General features: G+C 34.0%; 4 protein-coding genes across 6 annotated transcripts; all 4 read left to right on the top strand.

Moving 5' to 3' along the window:
- The first annotated feature begins 1,931 nt into the window (after positions 1–1,931).
- On the top strand, positions 1,932–5,578 carry LOC113772443 (uncharacterized protein At4g28440-like). Its single transcript, XM_027317037.1, has 2 exons — positions 1,932–2,323; positions 5,190–5,578. Exons 1-2 carry the CDS (start codon positions 2,068–2,070, stop codon positions 5,381–5,383), a joined length of 450 nt encoding a protein of 149 aa, XP_027172838.1. The 5' UTR covers positions 1,932–2,067; the 3' UTR covers positions 5,384–5,578.
- Positions 5,579–10,702: 5,124 nt separating this feature from the next.
- On the top strand, positions 10,703–11,692 carry LOC113772473. The gene is made up of 2 exons (XM_027317074.1): positions 10,703–10,979; positions 11,471–11,692. Exons 1-2 carry the CDS (start codon positions 10,882–10,884, stop codon positions 11,592–11,594), a joined length of 222 nt encoding a protein of 73 aa, XP_027172875.1. The 5' UTR covers positions 10,703–10,881; the 3' UTR covers positions 11,595–11,692.
- A 4,814-nt stretch (positions 11,693–16,506) lies between these two features.
- Positions 16,507–17,212, top strand: LOC113772543 (homeobox-leucine zipper protein ATHB-52). The gene has a single exon (XM_027317169.1). It carries the CDS (start codon positions 16,516–16,518, stop codon positions 17,074–17,076), a length of 561 nt encoding a protein of 186 aa, XP_027172970.1. The 5' UTR covers positions 16,507–16,515; the 3' UTR covers positions 17,077–17,212.
- A 3,074-nt stretch (positions 17,213–20,286) lies between these two features.
- LOC113770910 (E3 SUMO-protein ligase MMS21) lies at positions 20,287–23,805 on the top strand. Of its 3 annotated transcripts, none has more exons than XM_027315537.1 (7): positions 20,287–20,493; positions 20,638–20,709; positions 21,348–21,458; positions 21,564–21,677; positions 22,125–22,264; positions 23,111–23,196; positions 23,307–23,805. In XM_027315537.1, the coding sequence occupies exons 1-7, from the start codon at positions 20,392–20,394 to the stop codon at positions 23,432–23,434; spliced, it is 753 nt and encodes a 250-aa protein (XP_027171338.1). In that variant the 5' UTR covers positions 20,287–20,391; the 3' UTR covers positions 23,435–23,805. The 3 variants fall into 3 exon arrangements, with proteins under 3 accessions (XP_027171338.1, XP_027171339.1, XP_027171340.1); XM_027315538.1 differs by having other exon boundaries at positions 21,567–21,677; positions 23,307–23,804; XM_027315539.1 differs by lacking the exon at positions 21,564–21,677.
- The last annotated feature ends 651 nt before the right edge of the window (positions 23,806–24,456 follow it).

Here is a 24,456-nt window from a genome sequence, read left to right as displayed (position 1 = left end):
TACAAAAAATTCAAAAAAATGCAATCCAAACAAAGATTCTATATTTCAAAAGAAGAACAATTTTCCATCACGACCATATCATTCTTGGTAATTTGGTTCCATAAATACAAGTAATATGAACAGAAATCGAAGGACATTAGCCCCAAAATTTGTTAATGCACTGTATCTTATTATTGCATCGCAGGCCACAATTTTCCACAACAAACATTTTCTTTCTGAGTAACCCTTTCAAATTCAATATTAACTTCAAAGTTGCAATTATAACTTTTCCATTCTTATGTTGCCCCTTTATGTTACGAGTTATTGTGACCATGCATCATTAATTTGCTATCTCCAAGTTTCCAAAAAGAAAGTCCAGTTATTATTGTTTTTCAACAATCGAAATTACTGGAAATCACACAACAAAATTAGATTAACACTCAGAGGTAATCGAAATCCTGGTGCAAAGCACAATCTAAGGTGGAGTCCACAAACCAACACCATCCAGCCAATTGGTGAAAGTCCAGTTATTGTTAGACTCAATTCAATTGGTAGAGACAATAATAAAATAATTCTTTTCCTCTTCTTCCTTGTATTTTCCCTTAAACAACAACCAAAAAAAAAACAGGAAATTGAACAATTAAATGACACGGAAGTGTGAAGTTATCTTACTAATGCACAGTAGGATTGGAATCATTGACCACCATGCAGGCAGAAAAAAAAAAAAGCAAAAAAAAAACTTGAAAGAAACACCGGACCAATTGAGATGACGCCACTATGGTGGAAGCTAAGATCCTAGGTAAAAAAGTTAAATGAAGCCCCACCTACTCATCCCATATCCGCCATAGTTCATGTTGCCATCCCAGAAATTCAGAACGCTTTCAAAGAAAAACAAAAAAACTTTTCCCCAAAACGAGCAAAACTCCCCAGCCTGCGGGCCATGCCCAATTTACCCACAGTTTTACTAAATTCCAAAAGGTATAAGGAGGTTTCTGATTATATTACTGGTCGCTCTCCATATTTTGAAAATTACACTAATCTCAAAGGAGGTTTATTATCTTATAGTAATATTTAGGTTCAATCAATAATTAAAAAGTGATATTAAAAAAGAGAAGATAATATGATTTCATAATTGTTCCTCATTTATTCAATTGTTTAATTAATCTTATACTAGCTTAAATATTAAAGAAAACACTTAAATTTACTGTTTATCATCAGGGATTAAATCACATATGGTATCAAAAACAGTATATCATTCCATATATTTCACTTAATGCGAGATTTAAATTGTTTTTTTTTTCAATTACAAATCCATTATCAAACGTGATTAATAACAAATAATAAAAAACATCTATAACCAAAATATTACAAAGAGCGAACTTTAATACCATAAAAATCTCATTAACTAATCTTAATATATTGATAAAAATCTTTATGATGTTGAAGTTTGTTATTTTGATTGCAAATTTTTTGATTATTTGTTATCGATCATATTTGACAATAGGTATGTTATCGAAAAAAGTAATTTAAATCTTATATTAAGTGAAAAATATAAAATAATATAATATTTTTTGATGTTATATGTAACTTGATTCCTAGCTAATGATAAATAGCAAAATTTAGTATTTTTCTTTAATGTATGGGTTGATATTAAATTAATTAAATAATGTAGAGATGAGAGGCAATGATAAAATCATACTATTTTCTCTCTCATAATATCACTTTTTAATTATTGAATGAACATAAATGCTACAAGATAATTAACCTCAAAAGAGGTTAGTATAAATTTTAAAATGTGAAGGGAGGCTAGTGAAATATTCGGAAACCTCAGGGGTGGGGAGGTTTCTGAAATTATCTCATTCTCACTCTCTATTTAGCTGCTGCTACTCCTACATTACTTACGGCTACTACAACAGAAAGAAGAGCAAGACTCACGACTCGTACACTCACGCCTTCCATACAAAGCTACACACACTTCACAAATCAAACCCAAACCAGGCACCGAAAAAGGCTTTTGATTTCCCCCATTTCCGTCTTCTACCTATATATTAGGGTTACTAGGGTTTTGAGTTTTCGATTTTGTTAGGAATGGCGGCGACTAGTTCCAAGACGGAAGACCAACCGGCTGCTGCGGCTGGGGGTTTGAGGAAGCCGGTGTTTGTTAAGGTGGACAATCTCAAGCCCGGGACTAACGGCCACACTCTCGTCGTCAAGGTCCTCAGTTCCAAAACAGTTTTGCAAAGAGGTAAGTCGGTGTCTCCGCACCTCAGGAATACTAACATTGCTGAGTGCCTTGTTGGTGATGAGACTGCTTGCATCCTTTTCACCGCCCGCAACGATCAAGGTATATTCACGTCTGGATTTATGTTTAGAAAAATGCATTCAACTGTTTTCTCTTTTTTGGATAATGTGATATGGAAATTGTTGTGTCCGAATATGTCTGAGGTATGTTATATGATTTATTCTTCTTTTTCTTTTTTTCTCCTTCCATTTTGGCTGAAATACTAGTAAGCATGCTTTGGAAATTTGACTATGTGACCCTTTTTATTCAGGTTGATATGTGTTAATCTCTTTTTTTCTTTTCACTCGCATCTTTTTAAAGATTTTTTTTTTGTTTGGATAATGTGATATGGAAATTTTTGTACAAATATATCTGAGACATATTATATGATTTTTTTTCCTTCACATTTTTGCGAAAATACTAGAAAGGTACAATGTGACCTTTTGATTGAGGTTGATATTTTTGGTTTTAAATATTTAGGAAATACCGGTGTCTCTCAAACTTTTTCTCGTATGTGTTTGTCCCCATCAATCCGACAACTCTGATTTGTTGTTGTTTTTGTGTTTTTCTATTTTAAGCATGCTATTAATGTTACTGGAGTTCAAGATGGTTTAATCGAAAGCTCCTTATCAATTGATGCTAATTGCAGAAAGGTCTTTGATTGAGTACAAATTTATGGTATTGTGGTCAGATAGCACTTGATCTGGTTGAAAGGTGCCTTTCATAAATCATCATGGAATACAGGTGTTAATGCGAGTTGATTACAAGCTTCATCTATTATTATGCTTTCAGGGTCAGAAAGTTCTATTCAGTAGAATTTTCTGCTTAAAACCCCTTAGAACCTGGAAACAAGGAGGAAGCGTTTTATATTAGACGTGACTGCATCACTTGTTATCCTGTTGGCTGGTGGCATCTTTTGCTTGATCACTTACTGGGTGGTTTATTTCTATTCCTTTTGTTGCTTAGATTTTGATGAAATATGTGCCTCTGATCATTCATTTCATCGTGTTTAAAAAGTTTTTTAATGTAAAAGCATGCTCAAGTGAGAGGGGAGATATAGGGACAAAAAAATGGAGGAGGATGACAGACAGGTTTGTGTATGTTGAAGCAGAACAAGACCAGGAGGAGGAGAGATGAAAGAGATATAAAGTGGGAAGGAGTTTTAATAAGCAGGAGTTTTATAAGCAAGAGGTGGAGGACCGTAATCGTTCTCTAGTTGTTTCTTAGATGGAAACACTATTGATCAGTTGCAATTTAGGGCATGAAAATGCATAACGCTTTACACATACGTAGTGATACCTATTTGGATTACATGCAACAAAATTTTTTTTTTCGTTTTTCTATGATGACATGATATCAACATGTAGGTAACTTTTGCAGCTTATGATATTCCTAGTTATGTAGACTGTAATAATACCCAATAAGAAGGTAAGTCCATCCAAACTTTTTGAAGCATATTCCAGCTATTCGGATGCAGCCACTTTACATGAAGTAGAATAAGAAGCAAAGAGTAATATGGTTGCCTGAATATCTCTTTTTTTTTCTTCTTTTAGTTTGCAAGAAGTTTCTCTCATTCATTTGCCACTCCACTTCTCTGAATTAACGAAAGTCTTTTATGAGACTTAAAAGTGCAACTTTCCAAGCTTTTGTGTCTATGCTACCTGTCACCTATTTACCCCTTCCTTTGAAACGAGGACCTTTAAGAAACTGCACGCTTTGTAATTTGGAATATTGTTGATACATCTAGATGAAAACATCAAAGAGATTTCAAAGTCAAAGTTTTGCATGCCTGCTAAGGATCCTATGAATGCATTATTGGCAGCCAGCATTCGTTACCATGTTACCAGGGCTTGAGTTTCTTTGGCTGTTGCATGGACTTTACCTGGAACATCTTTAGCCAACAAAATTTTTATTGTGACTAACCCTGATATTATGAATGTTAAAATTTTATGATTTTATATCTTCCACAAATTTCTTTATAAATCTTAAGCATGTTCTTTGTTTTGACAATGTGCTTTGGTAAACTGTATAGAAAATGATATGTTTCATGAAGTTAATCCTACTCATCATCTTTAAACTGATCAGGCCTATCCTCTTTCTGTGGGGCTGTGGGAGAGAAATGGTAAATTTATATTAAGCAACTCTTATTTGAGTTGATTCTTGAAAAAATTGTTAAAAAAATGTTGTAGAATATAAGAAATTTCTCATTCTCAATGTGTACTCAGCAATAAAATTTTCCAAGTTTGGCATGCATGAAGTGTTCAACCCAATTATGCCTCATTGTATCCTTCATCCTTAACTTGAAGAGGTACCAGGATATGATCAATACATCTATATCATTATGTATCAGTAATCCAGGAAAATGTCAAGATTGCTTTTTCTTTTCATTGTGGATCATTTTGTGGACTACTTGGCCAGTAAATCAGATTGACTAGCCAACACAGTACGGTTCATTGGGTGACCATATGTGATGCTTGAAGGAGATCTAAGAGTTACCTGAAAAATAAGATGTGCATTGAAAAGAACAAATTTCTACTGGTAGAGTTTGTTTTTTAGTGGTAATGCCTGTGTCTTCAAGAATAAAACTTGATACTGTCCTATGATATCCTTTTCATTGTTTGATGAGTTTCCTTACACGTGTGATCATAATGAGTTGTTTCTGGTTACAGCGTTCTTTATATCTTCTGGCATTACTCTCATTTATTGATTGAAGATGTACAGCATTCTTTATGTTGTAAATTATGCTAATCTTATTGCGGTACTCTCATTGATTGATTGAAGATGTAACAAAGTTTTGTGGTTGATGTGCTTTCATGTTTAGTATGACCTTGAGTTCTTTATTGGTGTTTGAGATGGTAATTATCTTCGCTCTTCCTAATGTTGTGATTTCTGTACTCGGCTGCGGCTATCCGTCATCTGCACTGCTCAGTTGATGTGATGAAACCTGGTACAACTGTCATCCTGCGAAATGCAAAGATTGACATGTTCAAGGGAACCATGAGGCTAGCTGTTGACAAATGGGGCCGAATTGAGGTCACCCAGCCTGCTGAATTTGATGTGAAAGAGGATAACAATCTCTCTCTTATTGAGTATGAGCTGGTGAATGTTGTTGATGAGGAGTAACAGAGATCTTTCTAAGAGTCAATCTTAAACATGTTAAGGTTACATAGTAGGAGTCATTTTCTTATCTAGTTTAATACAGTTACATCCTTATCTGGATATGACAGTTTCAAGGTGGCAAAAAGTTTCTGGGAATCTTTGGTGAACCATCTTCCTCCTTTATGACTATGGCTGTCATAGCTGGGAGATTGGCAGGCAAACTTTTTATCTGTGGATATGGAACTGTAGAAAAGAAATATTTTGTTGTTATATTATGCTCTCTTAAAATACATTTGTGTTATCTAAACTTGGTTTTTGCATGACCTATCTTTAACGATAGTTGTTTTTTTTTTTTTGGGTTGGGGGCCGGGGAGAGAGGAAGGAAGGGGGTGCAACGGATCTTCTGTCTCACACCCTATGCCACTCCCTGTCCCACTTTTTATTATATTGCTATTTCTCCTACATAACATCATATTTTAGTTCTTTTTTATTTCTAAAGATCCAATAACTAATTGATTCCTAAAGATCAATTAATAGTTATTGGATCTTAAAAAAACAAATAAGAACTAAAACATGATATTTATGAATGAGAAATAGCAATATAATAAAAAGTGGAACAGAAGATTCGTTGCGGTCGTGTAAGGGATAATTTCACAAATTTCCCTTGAAATTTTTGGCAATTTCACTTGGATTTTCTCTAATTTAAAAAATTACATTAACTTCACTTTTCGACTTAATGTCAACATCAAAAGGGATAAACGGACACAAATACCCTCAAGAGAAATAGCTGTAGAAAAACTATAAATCAACAAACACTATTGGGTTTCATTCTTTTGTTAGATATAATAAGTGTAGCTAGTGATGTATAATTGAGAATATCACGCAAGAAAGTTCGAATAAATTAGAAATACATATATTAAATTCTACTCCAATCCAATTAAATTTTGAAGGTGTAAAGTTTTGGTGGAATATTTCAATATTTTGGATGACTTTTGTCGTATATTGATAGTTGGTTAAATATGATATTTAATGGTCAAAGATGGGCACTTGGGCTCCTCGAAATTGATATTATTTATTATTGTTATGAATTTCATAAAATGTTATTTTTCTATTAGTACTTAATAGTTGCAGTTATAGTTGGTTGCTAATAACCTTCTAAAATACGTGTTTATTCGTGAAGAGTGACCTATTTAAAAAGAGATGAAAACTCATTAAAGGATGTCTAAGGTACTACAAATTAAGGGTTTAGAATCATTTTAATACTTCTCGTTCTTCTTCTTTTCTTAATCAAAACAAAACTCTTTTTAGTCATTCTTGGGAAATTTTAGTTTGGCTTTTAAATGATGAAGAATGTCATCATTTATCGAGCAGTAACATAATGGGGACATGAATTGTTAAAAATAGCATCATCACCTGCGAAGTCTAATTTTACATTTTGTTCTTTAAAATTTTTTAAAAATTTTTTTACTAAAACATCATGAAGACTTTACATCTTTGGGTTCGGTTATACAAACCAAAAAATGCCATTTAGCACTTAGCACAGCCAATCCTGCTTCTTATTTTAAGATTTATTCGACGTATTCCTTTGTGAAGATTCGACGGAGCAAAAAGCAAAGTTTTGAAAATCCTTACTTGTAAAATGTTGCTGGAAAATGTGGATCATTAGTGAAATCTTGGCTCCATACAAGCTATACAGGTAAAAAAAAATGGAAACTTTTTGAATTTGATGTTTGCATTTACAAGTAGAATGAGTTCATTTTTTTTAGTTAGAATGAGTATCTAATTTCTTTTGGACTTATAAGGGTAAGCCTGGAATAAAAATTGGGATAATTTCAGAAACCTCCCCTGAGGTTTCTGACATTTACACTTACCTCCCCTGTGGTTTAAACAATTACACTGACCTCCCCTGAGGTTACTAATCCTATACAAATTCAGTCCAAATAATTAAAATATTATTTTAGAGAGTGAAATTAGAATTTTGTACCTGATTTGTGCTTTGTGTTACATGTCCAATGAATGATAAAGTGTTACAAATTAATTAACAATTAATAAACTTTAAGAAGCGTAGTTTATATGCAAATACGTATTACATATTTAAAATATCAACTTTTTACGGGTATTTTACTTTCAAATATTTACTTTATTACGAATATTTATTCTCAAATACAGATTTGTATTTACTCTCAAATATTTAATTTTTGTTAAACACAAAACCTACCAGTTTTTCTTCCGTAGAAATATTAATATAACACTTTTTTAATTTTAGTTATAAATATTTATGTATTTAACATAAATTAAATGATTCAGGATAAAATATCCATAAAGAGCCAATACTTTACTCATGTAATGGATAAAAGTCATAAAAAATTAATATTTTATGAGGCCATTTATTTTTTAAAAAATATTTAATTTATATTAAATAGATAACCTACTGATTTTTTTTGCAAGAATATTACTGTAACACTTTTTAATTTTTAATTACAAATGTTAATATATTTATCATAAATTAAATATTTGAAAATAAAATATCTGTAAAGAGCCGATACTTTAAATAGGATATGCGTATTTGCCTATAAACTACACTATTTAAAGTAAGGAGTATAGTTTATTGATTTAAGTTAAGGAGTGTAGTTTATTGATTTAAGTAAGGAGTGTAGTTTATAGGCAAATACGCATAACTTATTTAAAGTACCGTCTCTTTACAGGTATTTTATTTTTAAATATTTAATTTATAATAAATATATAAAAATTTGTAATTAAAAATTAAAAGGTGTTACAATAATATTCTTGCAAAAATAAAATCGATAGGTTATCTATTTAATATAAATTAAAATTAAAAAAAAAGAAATGGCCTATAAAATGTTAATTTTTTATGGCTTTCATCCATTACATGAGTAAAGTATTAGCTCTTTATGAGTATCTTATTCTGAATCATTTAATTTATGTTAAATACATAAATATTTGTAACTAAAATTGAAAAAATGTTATATTAATATTTCTACGGAAGAAAAACTGGTAGGTTTTGTATTTAACAAAAATTAAATATTTGAGAGTAAATACAAATCTGTATTTGAGAATAAATATTTGTGATAAAGTAAATGTTTGAAAGTAAAATACATGTAAAGAGCTGGTACTTTAAATAGGCAATACGTATTTGCCTATAAACTACGCTCGTTAAAGTTTATTAATTGTTAATTAATTTGTAATACTTTGTCATTCATTGGACATGTGGTACAAAGGACAAATCAGGTACAAAATTCTAATTTCACTCTCTAAAATAATATTTTAATCATTTGGACTGAATTTGTAAAGGATTAGTAACCTCAGGGGAGGTCAGTGTAATTGTTCAAACCACAGGGGAGGTAAGTGTAAATGTCAGAAACCTCAGGGGAGGTTTCTGAAATTATCCCATAAAAATTTGCTAGTATTAATGTCAGCATTTTAGGTGACTCTATCTCATAGGGGCTAGGGGCGTGCAACGAATTCAAATTCGGTAATTCGGAAATTTGAATTCGGAGTTTTGGAATAGGAATTACCGATCGATTTCGATTTCGAATTCACCAGTTCCGATTTCGGTTTCGATTCCGAATTCAATTCAGAATTCGGTAAATTCCTAATTCACCGAATTCGGAAACCTTTTTTCCTTTTTTTGTTCTTTTTGTTAGATGTATTGTTATATATTATAAAAAATATTATTATATATAAATATATATTAATCTAATATATTATAAAACGAAATTGAAATAAAAAATATTATTATAAATATTATATATATTTATAAAATGAAATTGAAATAAAAAAATATTATTATATATATAAATAAATAATATTAATATATATATTTTATAAACGAAATTGAAATCGGAAATTTTCGATCTCGATTTCCAATTTCAAAACTCCATTACCGAATTCGAACCAAATCGCTTAATTCGAATTGGAAATTTCGATGTCAGTGCCGAATTCCGAATTACCAATTTCGAATTTCGAATTCATTTGAATTCGGTCGGTAAATCGAAATTTTTCGATTTTGCATACTCCTAATAGGGGCTGATTTTGTTACTAAACTTGTCAATCAAAGTGAAGTTATTGTAATTTTTCAAATTAGAAAACATTTAAGTGAAATTATCAGAAATTTTAGGAGAGTTATTCTAAAATTACACGGTTTACACCTTAAACTTATTTCTTTATCATGGCATCGAATGAAAGAGTTGAAGGGGGAGGGATTGGGTTGGATGATATAAAGGAAAAAAATATAAGTGAGAGATCTCGATCAAGACTTCAAGACTTTATCTACATTAAAAAAGAGTTGAATGTGACAGTGCATCCAACTTCCAGTGATTATAAGTAAATATGCATATATCCTAGGTATAGGTTTGTTTGTATATGATCATATTTGCTAAAAAAATTTTACTTGTATCGTAAACATGTTTTTTTAAACATTTTTTTTAAATATTTTTAATCATATTTTTATTTCACATATATCACATTATAAAAGTTACTACAGTGTTATTTCAAATAAAATTTCCAAATAATCTCCTATCCAATTACATTACATACTAAACACCAAGACAATGAAAACATTTATGAAGTGCTCAAAACATTTGAAACTTCCCAAAAAACAAACACTCATATCCAATAAGAGCCAAACTTTGCAATTGGCTAGTCATAAATCAAATTCAACTCTATAGTATTTTACTAGTAAAAGTGGCTTGTAAGATCATAATAAACATCAATTACATGTAAAAATCTTTAATATGGCGCAGAGTTCTTCCCTTTTTTTTTTTTTGGTTTAAGTAATATGGAGCAAAGGCGACATACGATAACTTATTAAGAACTCATGTTTAAACTCGAGTACCTTGTTGTTATTCTTGTCATGTTATTACAAGTTGATCTCAATCTTATTTGAAAAGTTCTTACTGATGAATGAATATTATTCCTTTGTTCATAAAAAAAAAATTGAATCATAAAATATGTGTTTTCACTTTTAAGGTACTCAGTAGTTAATCCTACTGATACTAGCCATCCCATTGAAAAGTGTTTTTTTATTTCCAAACGATAACACATTGAAAAGTGTTTACCATGGTCAAATATCAATCTCGATGGCTAAACCCTTTTCAAAATTTCAGTTCTCCAAAATAGGCGCCATTCCAACTTTAATACAACGAACCCCTTTTTTAACTTCCGAGGGCATTATTGTCATTAAACAGTACAACTTCCAGAATCCAAGGGGGGTTAATAATTAAAGATTTAAAGCTGCCTGCTTTGATTTTTTAAATGAGAACAGTTACTTTTTTTTTTTTTTTTTTTTTATTATTCCTTTCTCTCCTTCTTCTTGCCTCCCTTTACTCTCTCTTCACGTCTCTCCGCAGTCCTCTCTCTTAGAAAATGTTATCCGGTTTTTGATTTTTTTCAGAAGGGTTTTTAGGTTAAAGGATAGTAGTCTTGTTTTTGTTTCAGAAAGGGCTTTACTTTCTTCATCGATTGCTACATTCCTTGGGTGAAGTTGAAGAAAGGAAAGAGCTATGGCGAAGTGCAGGCCCTTGGGGTTCTTGATTAGCTTGCCTTTTGCATTGCTTTCATTGATTCTAAGCCTTGTCGGTGCCGTTGTTTGGGTCATCGGGTCCGTTTTTCTCTAACCATTTTTCCTTTATTTCATTGTTTTTAACATTCTTTTTTCATGTTAGTTTCTTGAATTCTCTGCACCATCTCTTCAGTGGGCACATTATTTCAATATGATAAAAAGTTCAATCATTTTTGCTCTTTATACACGATTTTTATTTGATTGATGGCATCTTGTATTCCATTCTAATGTATTTAAAGTAGGTTTCAAGCTATAATTTTGATCTGTAATTGCTGTTTTCTGTTTCTGCATGTTCATGGCTCGAACCCAGCTCCCTTGACTCTGTCTGGCCCCTTCACCAAAAATTAATACCGAAAAGGCTTCCTTGAAATTTGATGAATCCATAGCATTGTCAGTACACATTTAGGAAAAGAGGAGTCCTTTTCCAGCTTTCTTTGGTTTTTCCCTTTCTAGTGTTTATATTGATCTTGAATCTTGATTTTTATATCAGGAAATTTTTGTTACAATACGTTTATTTTTTGTAATGGCAGGTCTTTCTTGAACTGCATTTGCCCTTGTTGCATTTGTTGCACTGGATTTGTCAATATGGCTGTAAGTTTGGTGAAGCTGCCTGTGAAGATCATCAGATGGTTTACTGATCAGATACCTTGCTGATGATTCTTGGTATTCTTGGCGCTTTCCTTAGCTCATTTGGGAACCGCGGGGACATTGGAGTGACCCCTTTATATATATATTATATATATATATATATATATATATATTTACTGATTAGATAAATCAGCATAAGGTAGAGCCAAGAATGCTATTCTTCTTATTAAGAGTTTCATTCCTTGAATCCACTCATGCACAGCATCAGAGTTGTTTGGATATATCCGCAGTAGCAATAAACAGCTTTTAGCGACTTGATTGTAATTGCTTCATGGCATAAATGTTCTACTTGAAGATCTAAAGTGTTAGCGCCATCAAGTTGGTATGAATTTATTTTGTTAAATATCTTTTGAATTCATAGATTCATAATGGTCTGTCCTTAACCATTGTGACATATATGCAAGCCAATTTTTGGGGTGGGCGAATTTGACGGAGGAGAGCTGTGATTTCTTTGGTCTCTTTAAACAGCATTTGAAAATTTCAAACTTTCTTGAGAATTTGACTAATGAGAAGAATGGTTCTAGAAATAGGTAGGTTGAGGTGATGACCAAGGAACAAAAAAATGTATAGGGAAGAACTACAAGAACTCGTAGCAGCGGCAGCTAATGCAGTCCTTCGTCTTGTTGGAGTGATAATTGTAACCTTACACCTCATCTTCCAACCAGTCCTTTTCAGTTTTCGCCACTAAACTCTGATTGATCTTTATCCTATCTATGAGACTGTGGCCTTGTTTTTCTGAAGTGAGGATTTTCATATAGGGCATCTTGTCTCTTGGCATCACCATTTTTTCCAGTGCCAAGGAGGCATGCAAGGACCAAAGAGAAAACTTGATAGAGGAGGTGAAATTGTTACATCTCTCATATGGGTGGCAGGCGCAATTAACTCAGTCCACCGCTGGCATCAAGGTTCACCAAAGAAAAGGAAACTACAGATATGATGAGAACCAAATAAATTATAGGCATCAGATCCCTTACTGTCGCAAAATTAAAGCATCTCCACTCTTTTCCTCTGCTGTATCAGACTATCAGTCATATGTAACAGGTTCAAATTAAAGAGTAGAAAGTCCAAATAAATTTGATAAAAGAAATCTTAACTTAAACCAGATAAGCTAACCAGTGGTTGGACAAAATGATGATAGTATTTTACGTTATCCCATGCAAATTATGAAGGTTGGTCAATGGATACACTATTAGTACCTTGTTCTGGTACATGTAGTGTACCTGCCAAAGTTAATGTATATGTCTTTTTCTGAAAAGAAGACTCGTGATCAGCAGTCTCATTTTTATTTTTGCTTTTGACCCTACCACTCGAACTTTGTTTCCTTTCTATTAATGTTAGTATAGTTGAGGATTTTCTACCAAAAAATTTTTACGTTTTTCGTTAATACATTTTCCAATCATCTTTTACCTCACATACATCAAATCGCTAGAGTATTTTCCTACAAAAAATTCTAAAAATAGCAATCCAAACATGATAGATGTTATGCATCTTGTCATGAACATGCAGAAATCTGAGGATTGAATAGAGCCCTAAGCATGGGTTTGAATTGAAGTCCTAACCGTTTCAAATCTACGATTTGCTTTGATGTGATCAACAATTTACAGAATATTGCTCCTACACCAAGTGCAGATTAGGAAGATTCGACAGACTAGTAGGGAAACCAATCCAATTGCTCATAAATTAGGAAGTCATGGGAGCAATGTTTTTGATTATACAGAGTAGGAGAAGGAGGATCCTAGATTTTTACATGCACTAGTTTATAGCAAGTCCATTGTCTGAAGTAATTTAAACTCATTCCTAGTTATGAAAAAAATTATAGAAAGTTTCCAGAAAAGATTTTTACCATTGGCCAGTTGATATAGCAGGAGTGCAAAAATGTGCATGTCTTGTCGAAATACCTAATTGGATGCTTAATTGTACTTTATTATCACAGGTGCATTGAACAAAGATTTGAGTCTTAAATCATTAAGCATGTGTGGGATCCTTGTGTCCTTCCAACGGTGTACCAAATTGATGTTACTTTGCCATAAAGAAGAAGACGAATAAATTAGAATCAATTTTACTATCTTTCTAGTCTCCGACGGCAACATACTGGAGAAAATTCTAGATTGAAAACTGATAGCTGTAAATTTAGGACAATGGTTGGCCAAAATATTGAAGTCAGCACTCGAACACCTTGCGCCATCGGTACGTTACTATTTACCTTTGACCATTTCAAATGTGACAGGGGAGGATCGGGTTGGGTTGGACGGTGAGGTGGGAGGAATTGTCAACTCAACAGATCTTCTATTCTATGTGGGGTTGGAGGTCAAGGGTTCAAACCTTGCCTTCCATCAATATGCCTCTATATGAGATTTGTTCTAAATCTATACGGGTACGTGATGCACCTGTCGGGTCTGATGGTGGTTCAGTCCCCATCAGGTTCCCCCGACTCAGTTGGACCATCCCTTAGAGTAGGCTCCCCCCAGAAGGAGTAGGAGTAGGTTAGGTTAGGTTAGATGTGCCGTTACATAAAAAAAAAAAGATTGTCTATTCTATTTTCTGTCTCACTTTTTTATTATATTGCTATTTTTTCATTATAAATATAATATTTTAATCCTTTTTCGGGACCGAAAATCCATTGCGGAGTGTAAGTAGGGGGTTTTGATTAAGTATCTCCCATTTACACAAAAAAAAGGAAGAAAAGAAGGACTATTTCAGCTGTGGCACACACTCGTACGAAAGTGAATGTAACAAAAGCAAATCTTACTGCTAGTAAAGCAAGAATATGCATTCCCTTTTGCTTCCACTAATAGCTTAAATTGAATAGGGTCATAAAAGACGACAATCAAATTTACGATACTGTAAACCCTTTTAGAATCAATTGCATAAGATAGGATACGCTAACTGATGACATGTGAAAAAAAGGGAACATATGAAATTTGAGAAGCTAAAGAAAGTGTAGTAGTGAAAGTCTGATTAAGATTTGCATCAAGATTCCAAATAAAAGTGTTGGAAATTTATTCAAAAGTCTTTTGAAACTTTTCTCTTGGAACGACACAGCTCTGTCAAATTTGAAAATTTCTAGTGCCTTTTGTGAGATGATTTTCATTTTTTGGGGGTGAAAATTTGGTGTGAGGTAGAATATTTTCAAATTTAAGGAAACTTGTATTTTGGGTTTCACTTAAAATATAATGTTCCTTTTTATAATAATAATAATATTGCTATTGATAGACAGAAATGATCCTGGTATTCTGGTAATCATTATTCAGCAAGGCTTAATATTATTATCTTTTACCATGTATATATGTCAGGAACATGCATAAAAAATTAACACATAGAACAGAAAATACTCATGTTGCAGAGGGGGTGTGCTTCACCTCGTAAAGAAGCATGCAGTCCCCAAGCATATGGGTTTAGCTTGTGCAAGACATAAATAAGGATGTTGATTTCGACAATAGATTCATAAGATATATATAACAGGATAACAATAGTACAGACTAAGATGTCAAATTCTCCAGCAATGAATATGAATATATGCAAGGGTTGTTTTCAACTTTTAATAGATTCCAAAAATTGGAAAAGAGAAAGAGGTGCTAGCTAGATTTCACTTTTCCCCTTTTTCTTTTCTTTTCTTTTGCATACCAAGAAATAATTATTATTAACTGATTGAAATGGGAACAGAAAAGGTGAAGTTGACAAACAGTCATTAGTCAGTAGTTACTACTCAGAACTCAGAAGTTGTTAAATTATCCTGTAAACCACTCTAAGATGTGCCTATTGTTCCGCAGGTGGATTGAAAATATTAGGCTTGATCCGCTTTGTTAAGGGAACTAATCGTGCCTTCTCAAGACTTATGAGTACTGTTTTTCCATTAGAGCAGCATCCTTTTCTTTATATTAATCCCACCAAATATTGAATGGTCTGGCATCTAATGCAGAACCTGTGATCATTGCGAGCAAAACTTGAAGTTCACTGGAGTTGTGCTCTCTGCAGAGGTGATTAACTGCGTCCATTCTTCCCCAAGTTGCAAAAAGGTCGCCTCAATTGATGGCTTGCTTGACCTCAAGGCCATGCAAGCCAAATTTCAACACATTCATTTCTCAGAACCATTTAAGAAAGGACTAAAAGAGTAGAACAACAGAGATGATTCCGCAAAATGCTGTGTCTGTAACCTGTCATTGTTCAGGATCTGATCTTTTTTTTCACGGAGACGATAAACCTATTATATCCTACACTAAGGGGAGGGGGCGGACCTAAAGAGGTCCAAGGGTAATTCGGAGAGGACTGAACCACCACCGGATCAGATGGGTGCACTACGCACTAAGCTTTAATGCTTTTGTGGTGGCCTGGTGGTTGTGTAGGATCTAATCTGGTCCATATGTATTTTAAACATCCAAAACTCAGCGCCTTTGTGTATATTTTATCCCCATCCAAGCGGGAAGGAAGCTCCAGATCTACGACAATATTCATGTAGTATATTTTGGAACATAGCCAAGTTCATGATCCTAATTTGGTACTTGTTTGTGGATAACGTTATTAATATTGAATATGTGATTCAACTTCTTAATCCAGAACAGATAATCTTTTATACAGGAATATTTACCAAAAACTAAACATTATTCTGTACTTGCATGGTAGGACCAACTCCACGTGAACACCAATTGCAGTTGCATGAGAAGTCAGCAGGCCCCATCTTTCCATTTTCCCCTTTCTTTACCCCATCAAAAATTTCAGAGCCAGCGCCATAAATAGAAAGTCATAAAATAAAAAACACACACATCAAGTATCTTTAAAAAAAAAAGAAAAAAAGAAAAAAAAGAGAAGAAAACACATATCAGAGGACCAAACTTTCAACACTTTGAATCCCTATATAAGCCCACAATAATCCTCATTTTCATCTCAAATTCTCTGATTTCATCACATAGAGCAACTTGCCTCTATCAACATGAGCTCTGCTCAGAACCTGAAAGGCCATTCCTTGAAACATTGCAAGAAAAGATTGAGCCAAGACCAAGTTAGGCTACTAGATGCAAATTTCAGTTCCAACAAGAAGCTTGAACCAGAGAGAAAGCTCCAGCTTGCTCGACAACTAGGCGTTCCACCGAGACAAATCGCGATTTGGTATCAAAACAAGAGAGCCCGGTGGAAGAATCAAAGCCTTGAACTTGACTACGGTGCACTTCAACTGAGGCTAGAAACTGCATTGGCTGAAAAGAGACAACTTGAGAAAGAAGTGGGGCAACTTCAAATTGAGCTGCAGAAGACCAGAGAAAATTTACTTGCTTGTACGAAGCAAGCACAAGAAATTCTTCCATTTTCATCCTTTTCGAGTTGTGGTGACGAAGGTGGAGGCTCTAGTAGCTTGAGCTTGCATGAAGATGTTAGCTGTTCTTGGCAAGATGGCCGTCAGGGCTTGCAACTTGAGGAGCTTTATGCCTGTTTGATGGGATCAGAAGGATCGGCCAGCGGTTCAGTTGGGCAAAATGAAAAAGTATTTCTTGTATAAGACAGAAAAAGTGTATCTTATGTTATGATCATCAAATGGTCAAATAAAAGTTAATTAAATACAATATAGATCACTATATGATTAGCCTTTGCAGGTTGTAGAATCGTGTAAGTGGTGCCCCTAGTGGCTAATGCTGTAGAATATGGAACATGTATTTCCAAACTGAACTTCGTCTGCAAAACTTGTTCTGTTTCATCACTTGATGCACTAATCAAATTTTCTTTAACTTTGTTGCTTTCGAGGTAAAAGGAATAAAAGCTGGACAGGATAGCATACATTTCAGATCAAACAAGAGGGCGAAAAGAGTATAACAGAGGTGTTCTTGCCTGCTAGATCATTCTCTTGTTCCTCAACCTTTTGTTGAAGAGATTTGACAATGTTTAAAATTAATTTGGATCTCATTATTAATTAGCATATCTACCAGCAGATTGCAAGTCATGCAAAAAAATTTCTCCTCCTTTCGGGTGGCAACTAATTAATTTCATGTCAGTTGTCCCATCCCAGTTTCTTGACGATGTAAGACGAAGATATCTGATAATATTTTTATTTGCCAATTGGGCATGCATCTACTGTCATCGATGATATCTTACTGTCTTTTAAAAGCGATTTGGTCTGCATTATTATCAGCATTGATTAGAGCTAAAATGGGAAACATGTTAGATTATGGTAAAACACTTTCCTTTTCTAGTATAGTAGTGAAGACTTAATTAAGCACTTACGCTAATCATCAAAACGTCAATCAACACAAATAGTGAAAATGTCAATCAACAATTTTGCAACTCTTACGGGATCCTACGCATTAGTACCATGCACAGAGGATTGTAGTTTATCGTGATATTGAAAGGGTTCATCGTTTGGACACAGATGTATTATTTGTAACTGGAATTTGTCCCAATAGCCACTCGTTGGATAGATCCAGATCATTTTAGGCTGCTGTCTCGGAAAAGTTCTACCATCACCCGATCTAGTCAAATGCTATGACATTTGAAAGTCACCGGGGACTTTTTATCTCATTTTAGGACAATAAAGACGTTCAATACAAGGACTGATTAAGAGAGGCTCCAGCATATGCAACTTGGTCTCCCTGGCATGCCAATTTGGAACTTTGTCGCCGGTAGCCGCCTGTCCACCGTCAACAGCCCGACTAGTTGGGAAGAAAATGAGTCTCAAGTACATGACAAGATAGCATTAAAGTGGGGGATTTCTTCCCTTGAACAGAGGATGGAGGAGACTTTGGGGGTTAAGGGGTCACAATCACGGTGGCTATGCAACAAATTAAATGGCTATGGCCACCTTCATTTAAGCTTGTTTCACATACATGCAAAGCATGTCATGTGTGGCATGTGTCTATCTTATATTTTGAGTTTTAACGTGTAAGCAAAGATCAAAGGGTAGACAAATTGCAAGTAGCTCTCATGAAGTCGATTAATTTGACAGTGGCCTCAACTGCTACCTAACAGTGGCTCTTAAGAGGTTTGAAGATTTCAAAGTCAGAGCATCCAGCTTAGTTTGCTCTCTTCTTCTTGGTGCAGAAGAATTGAAAGCAGAAGCTATCCTTATAAAATATGGAGCTCTTGAGTCTCGCTCGTATCATTGGCACTAGAAGGAGTAATATTTTATGGTTTAGTGATACGTTTTGCTGTAATGCTGCCCAATTGCACGCTGGCCGGAGGATTCTCTATCCATTCCCATGATTAGATTATTTGGATAAATAACCCTTATGATTAGATAGGCGCTACGACTGGGGGAGACATCCAAAATCTCCATTGGCATATTGCAACAAATATATGACGTAATTAACCACGTTATTAGGTCAACACGAAAATCGAGGCCAAAACTAGACAAAAGCAAGAATCATAAAAAATAGGTTTTAAGTTTCAAAATATCTTCAATGTCTATGAATCGCTATATTGTCCTTGTAGATCTCTGCATGTATTCTCACCATCAAATTGAAAAGAAAAAAAAAAACTGTTTCGAATAGCTTAATCAGCGAGTGATGCTGAATCATCATTGGCAATTCAAAGTTTTATTTTCTCCCGCTCTGGAGAGATTTCAAGCTTTGAAGAAGGTAAAAGTAAAACAAAAGAAAAGGAGGAAGATTTGGAATTAAATTACAAACTTTAGGGGTCACCTGATTAATATTACAAATCAATTTAAACCTCGAGGATGAGAAACTTTCCAGCCTCTATTAAAGGGCCAATGTCTCCGCCAGCCCAATATCAGAGTTCATAGCGCAGTAGGCTGATCTTTACATTTAGGCGGATTGGGCTTTTGACAAAAGCCCAATAATTGAAAAGCCTCATCACAAGCGACGGACTTGACATCAGGTTCGCCTGCAGAATTTGCACCACCTTATGTGTGTGTTTGATAGAACTGAAGTCTGAAAATTAAAATCCGAAAGATGACATATGAAGTTTGAATTTATTAAGTTATTGGATTGTTAAATATTAAATTCAATACATTTGAATGCATAACACATTCAGTGATAAGTGAATAGATTATCACTTACTTTTAGGAGGAAGTTTTGCCTAAAAAATTCAGTGCTATTTAATTAATTCAGATATTCAATTTTTTGTTATCAAATGTATCTAACATGTTAAGATCTGTATCCATTAAGTTTAACTGCTGAATAGAGTTATCAAACAGGGCCTTACAGGAGTTGGGGTTCGAAAAGGTTAACGTCTATGATTTGAACAAAAAAAAAAAAATTTAAAACTCAAATTACATATTGTGCATCCACTTTAATATCATGTATGGGACTTACGAAATTTTGTTATACTTTTACAAGTTATTGAAAATGAATTATACTTTGAACAAAGTGAGTTACATCCGATGAAATTGAAACAAAATCAGTCCAACGATTTTTGACAACGGTTTGGACCCATGGTGCCCCTCTAGTAAAGTAGCAAGTATTGGAAGTGTAACATATCATCAATTCATTAAAACATTTAATCTATTCTAGAGGTTTTAAAACACCGTTCAAGTAATTAACCCTTATTTGTGTAATCATGGGAGTCACTCTAATGATCAGGAAATGGCTGTTAAAGTTTTTTTTTTCCGTTAAATTCAGAGTTCAAATTCAGGGCCTGTTAGTGGTGAAAAAGGTCTGAAGATGATTCCAAAAAAAAAAAACTTTTATTCGAGAAAGGTGTGAGGTTTTTTTTTTTAAAAAACCCCCTTGTTTATATATCATCTCCTCCCTCGTTCAGCTATTGCTTTCCCTCCAAAAAAGAAGCTAGTGAAGCCTGAAAATTGGCACACCCAAATTAAAAAATATATGTAGTAATTATCTTTTGAGTGCGAATTAATTAAAAGATGGCATCGACCTCAGCTCCTCATCGGAGCAACGCCGGCGGCTATAGCAGAATGAAGTCGGCAGCATCCAAGCTTTACAACGACAATCAATCTCTTATAGCTGTAATTACTTCTCAAATTCTCCAAACCCTACTATCAACAGCAACGCCCCCCCTCCCCCCCAAAAAAAACCATTTTTCTTTTCTTATCTGTTTTTCTCCAATATGTAAAGATATTTTCTCAATTTTTTTTTGGTTTTCGTTGCAGGAAATGAGGAGGGCTTTCAATATGATGAAAGAAATTGCGGTTGATTTGGAGAAAGATAAGAAGTCAGATTTGGTACATCTTATTTATAGACCTTAGTTTTTTTTGCTTCTGATGCATATAGAATGTGAATGTCGTTGTTAAACGGTTTAGCTACATAGTTTAATAAAAAAAAATGTAACAGTCCCCCAAATTAATATCAAGTTTTTTTTTTTTAAATTTACATTTAAGCATGTTGAAGCTGCTGGGGAGTTCCATTATAGGTTTCCTTAGCAAATTCACTAAGTTGGATGGCTTAGTTTGCTGATTTCGAACTTCAATAGTGATCTGGTTAACCTTGTCAACAAATGCAAATGCATGGTCGCTGAATGAATTTTAAATGTTGCATAAAACATGATTTAAGGTCTAGTGTTTGGAAAGGTATGATCTGTTGGTGTAATTTATGCATATTAGAGCAGTTGATTTTGAAGCATGTATGTGGCTAAGCGTCAACGAACCCATACAATTCAGAACAATGGGATATAAACATAAGATTCTGAAAAGTTGATGAAGCAGAACAAATTCCAATTACATGATAGGTGCATTTGTGCAAGACGGTGGTCCTTTATTTTTGATATATGATGAAGTCATTTATCGAATGAAACCTTCTTAGAGGTATTTACAAACTTTCTTCTCACAAGTTCTTAGGGAATTGGTTTTCAATATTGACACAGGTTAAAGAGCTTGAAAGTGGAGTAGCAGAACTGTTAGAAGCTTCTGATGACTGCATGCATCTTTCAACTGCTATTCTGTCTGTTGGAAATGAGTACCAACCCAGGCAGGAGGTATATCTCTTGCTCTAATCATAAATCTCCTTTTAAGTCATTGCAGTGACAAAATCTGTTCACTTTTTTTCACTTCACTGGTCATCTATCATGCTCTTTGAAAAGCAGCTAACGGATTTTAAGAAGTTACTGGATGATGAGATTACAAAATCAAAGTCAACTTCATCATCAACTTCACAAAACCATCAGTTTTTACGACAATTTAGGGAAGCTGTCTGGGTATGTCTATTTAGTATAGAATTGTAATCTTAAAGCATTATTTGTATCCACTTTGTGCTATTATCTTCATCTCTTGTTCAATATAACTGCAATTATGAAAGTGTCATGCACTTGATTGTAATTTACATGATTACCAGCCCTTCCTGCAACTGTGTGATATGCAAAATGATGCTCATGCGACATTAAGGTATACTTGTGCAGTCTATCACTCTACAGCACATGCAAATTATGAAGTTAAATTACTTAAAAAATTTTGTTCATTTTTTGGTCTTGTATGACGCTTGGCCTTGCTTCATTGTTGTTTTTCAAAGCGCCCCTAACTGTTAGTCTCTTACAGACGTTTTTCTGCTAGTTTTTAACTCTTCAATACTCTTGGGAATGTCCTACATATGTATATATATTTTCCTTGTCATAGTATAAGCTTTTTTTTTTTTTTTGGCTGGGCAGAATGTTCATCATTCAGGCATCCCAATGCCAGGTGAGGAGCAGGAGGACATTGTGATGACCAGTACCGAAAGCAATATTCTCAATAAAACTTGCCCAGTGACTGGGAAGCCAGTCACTGAACTAGCAGACCCAGTGCGAAGGTCTCTGAGTATACCTCTCTTTTCCGTCTATAGGAGTGGTCAAATATATATAATTATTGTTAAATACTAAGATAAAATAGAAATTTCTATGTTTTGTCTCGCTATCTGTGGTCGGATGAATATGAAGTCTGGGCGAATGCATCTTTACATTTCCACATGTATTCTAACAAAAACTGTTTTTATTTATTTTTGGCTATGATTGTATGACCTGGCTAATTTTTTACTCTTCCTTTGCAATGAGACATTATCTTTGTGTAGCATCTCATGGAAGCAGCATAATATTTGATCCATCCAGCCTTGCTGGTTAAAGGCTGCAGTATTGTTGCAAAATATTGGCATAGCATTCCTATTCTTGCTTGATGAGGGGAGTTATACTGTTGGTATTGCTTCTGTAGTGGAAGTAGTTTTGAAACCAAAGCCATACGGATTCATGGTTAATGAACTGAATGTGTATCAACCAATTACAGCTCTAGTATATTGCACATTTTTGTTTTTGTTATATCATTTTTGAATTACATGCCGAGGGAACCCACATGGACTGAGTAAAAGGAAAAGACAGTGGCAGATGAGATTACAAATTTAGATTGAAGTTGAAGGTTTACCATCTTCTGTGTGTGCCTTGTTAGGAATCTCATGCAAGTGGTCTGGTTCTTATTGCCATAAGTACTCCTTGATTGCAAATCAGCTCCTCAGATTCATAATGAGCGTCAGTGATGGTTTTTGTTATTATTTTCTGAAACTGAATTGTTTTGGCTGCAATAAGACGTGGAGGGCTTATAGTTTTTCCTTGTATTGTTTATTCTGCTACCTATTTGTTTGACTTCATTCTTTTATCCATTGAGGCAGCATGGACTGCAAGCATGTTTATGACAAGAACGCTATCATGTATCACATGAGATCCATGAAATCCAAGTGTCCTTGTCCTGTAGCAGGTATATACTTCCATATCTTATGTTGCAAGTATTATTATGTTACTTTGTTCCTTCGTTCCTTTGTTCTTTATTCATATTCCTTGGGTTTACCTGGATGTTTCTTCTTGCAGGTTGCCCTAAAGAGTTGCAGGTGCATAGATTGATATGTGACCCTCTGCTGTTAGTAGAAATTGAAGAAATGCGCACGATGAGCAAAGGAACTGCTCAACCTGGGGTTATAGAAGATTTTACTGGGTGACGAAACTGACCTATCAAGGTTTGGTAATGGTAGCAAGATTTATTAATTTCAGATATTTCTTCCAAACTCCCTGAAATTTCCCGATCAAATTTTGAAACTGTAACGTAGAATGTTCCTCTGTCACTTTGACAGTGATGGAGGTGTTAAAAACTTAAAGGGCCTTATTTTTCTTGTTTGGTGCTTTTAAATCTGACTAGCAGTTTCAGGATGGGTTACTGAAAGTGTCTTTGGTTGTATTGCCAACTTCATGCACTTCAGTTTGAAAAGAGAGTCTGTCCATCACGGGCACGTTCAAGATCGAGCAATCGGGGTCCGTTGGCTGTTTAGTAAGGAAATGCCACGAATACATTTTCAGCCCTACACTCGAATAATTGTGCCTCTTACTGCTCGGATCAAAGCTACTTTCTATTCGTCATTCAGACTTCTTAGTTAATAAAGACATTAATCTAGATATTGTGTGCACCAGATCCGAATAAGGCAATCCTTTTCTTAAAAAAACCAAAAAAAAAAAAAAATCGTAACCAAATATGAAAGTAAGGATACGTATATATTACTTTGCGTATTTTTAAAAGAAGTGACTGATTTATTCACGACTATATAATATCTTTTTGACTACATCAATGTAAAGACTAAAATAGTTACATATGTATATAGACTTAAATTTGAGGTCACCTCAAAATTGGCTACCATAATTATGGCAGTTATCCGCACAATTTTTAGCAATTTATAGTGATTATTATAATATATTACTATTATAGGTGGGAGTTTTTGACTGTTGGTAGTGAGATTCGAACCTTCATTGATGAAAGCTATAATATGTGATTTGAATGAATGAAACATTTATTTCATCCTAAAAAATGGGATAATATCAGAAACTTCCCTTGAGATTTTTCTTAATATCACATGACACCCGTAAAGTTTTAAAAATATCACTTGCCTTCCTTACTTCTGTTATTTGTGTTACAAAATTTTTAAAAGCCCTAAATGACCCTTTCACTTGCTAAATAAAAATATTCCTAAAC

Source organism: Coffea eugenioides, chromosome 5 (assembly GCF_003713205.1).
Source record: "Coffea eugenioides isolate CCC68of chromosome 5, Ceug_1.0, whole genome shotgun sequence".
In the NCBI taxonomy this organism is placed as follows: Eukaryota; Viridiplantae; Streptophyta; class Magnoliopsida; order Gentianales; family Rubiaceae; genus Coffea; species Coffea eugenioides.
This window is presented reverse-complemented; position numbering and strand designations above follow the sequence as displayed.

Excerpts from the sequence above, each read along its gene's own strand:
- LOC113772473 (XM_027317074.1), top strand. The coding sequence starts at position 10,882 with ATGGCGAAGTGCAGGCCCTTGGGGTTCTTGATTAGCTTGCCTTTTGCA. Across the intron at positions 10,980-11,470 it reads GCCGTTGTTTGGGTCATCGG|GTCTTTCTTGAACTGCATTT; the intron begins GTCCGTTTTTCT and ends TTGTAATGGCAG.
- LOC113772443 (XM_027317037.1), top strand. The coding sequence starts at position 2,068 with ATGGCGGCGACTAGTTCCAAGACGGAAGACCAACCGGCTGCTGCGGCT. Across the intron at positions 2,324-5,189 it reads CACCGCCCGCAACGATCAAG|TTGATGTGATGAAACCTGGT; the intron begins GTATATTCACGT and ends TGCACTGCTCAG.
- LOC113770910 (XM_027315537.1), top strand. The coding sequence starts at position 20,392 with ATGGCATCGACCTCAGCTCCTCATCGGAGCAACGCCGGCGGCTATAGC. Across the intron at positions 22,265-23,110 it reads CTAGCAGACCCAGTGCGAAG|CATGGACTGCAAGCATGTTT; the intron begins GTCTCTGAGTAT and ends CCATTGAGGCAG. Across the intron at positions 23,197-23,306 it reads GTGTCCTTGTCCTGTAGCAG|GTTGCCCTAAAGAGTTGCAG; the intron begins GTATATACTTCC and ends TTCTTCTTGCAG.
- LOC113772543 (XM_027317169.1), top strand. The coding sequence starts at position 16,516 with ATGAGCTCTGCTCAGAACCTGAAAGGCCATTCCTTGAAACATTGCAAG.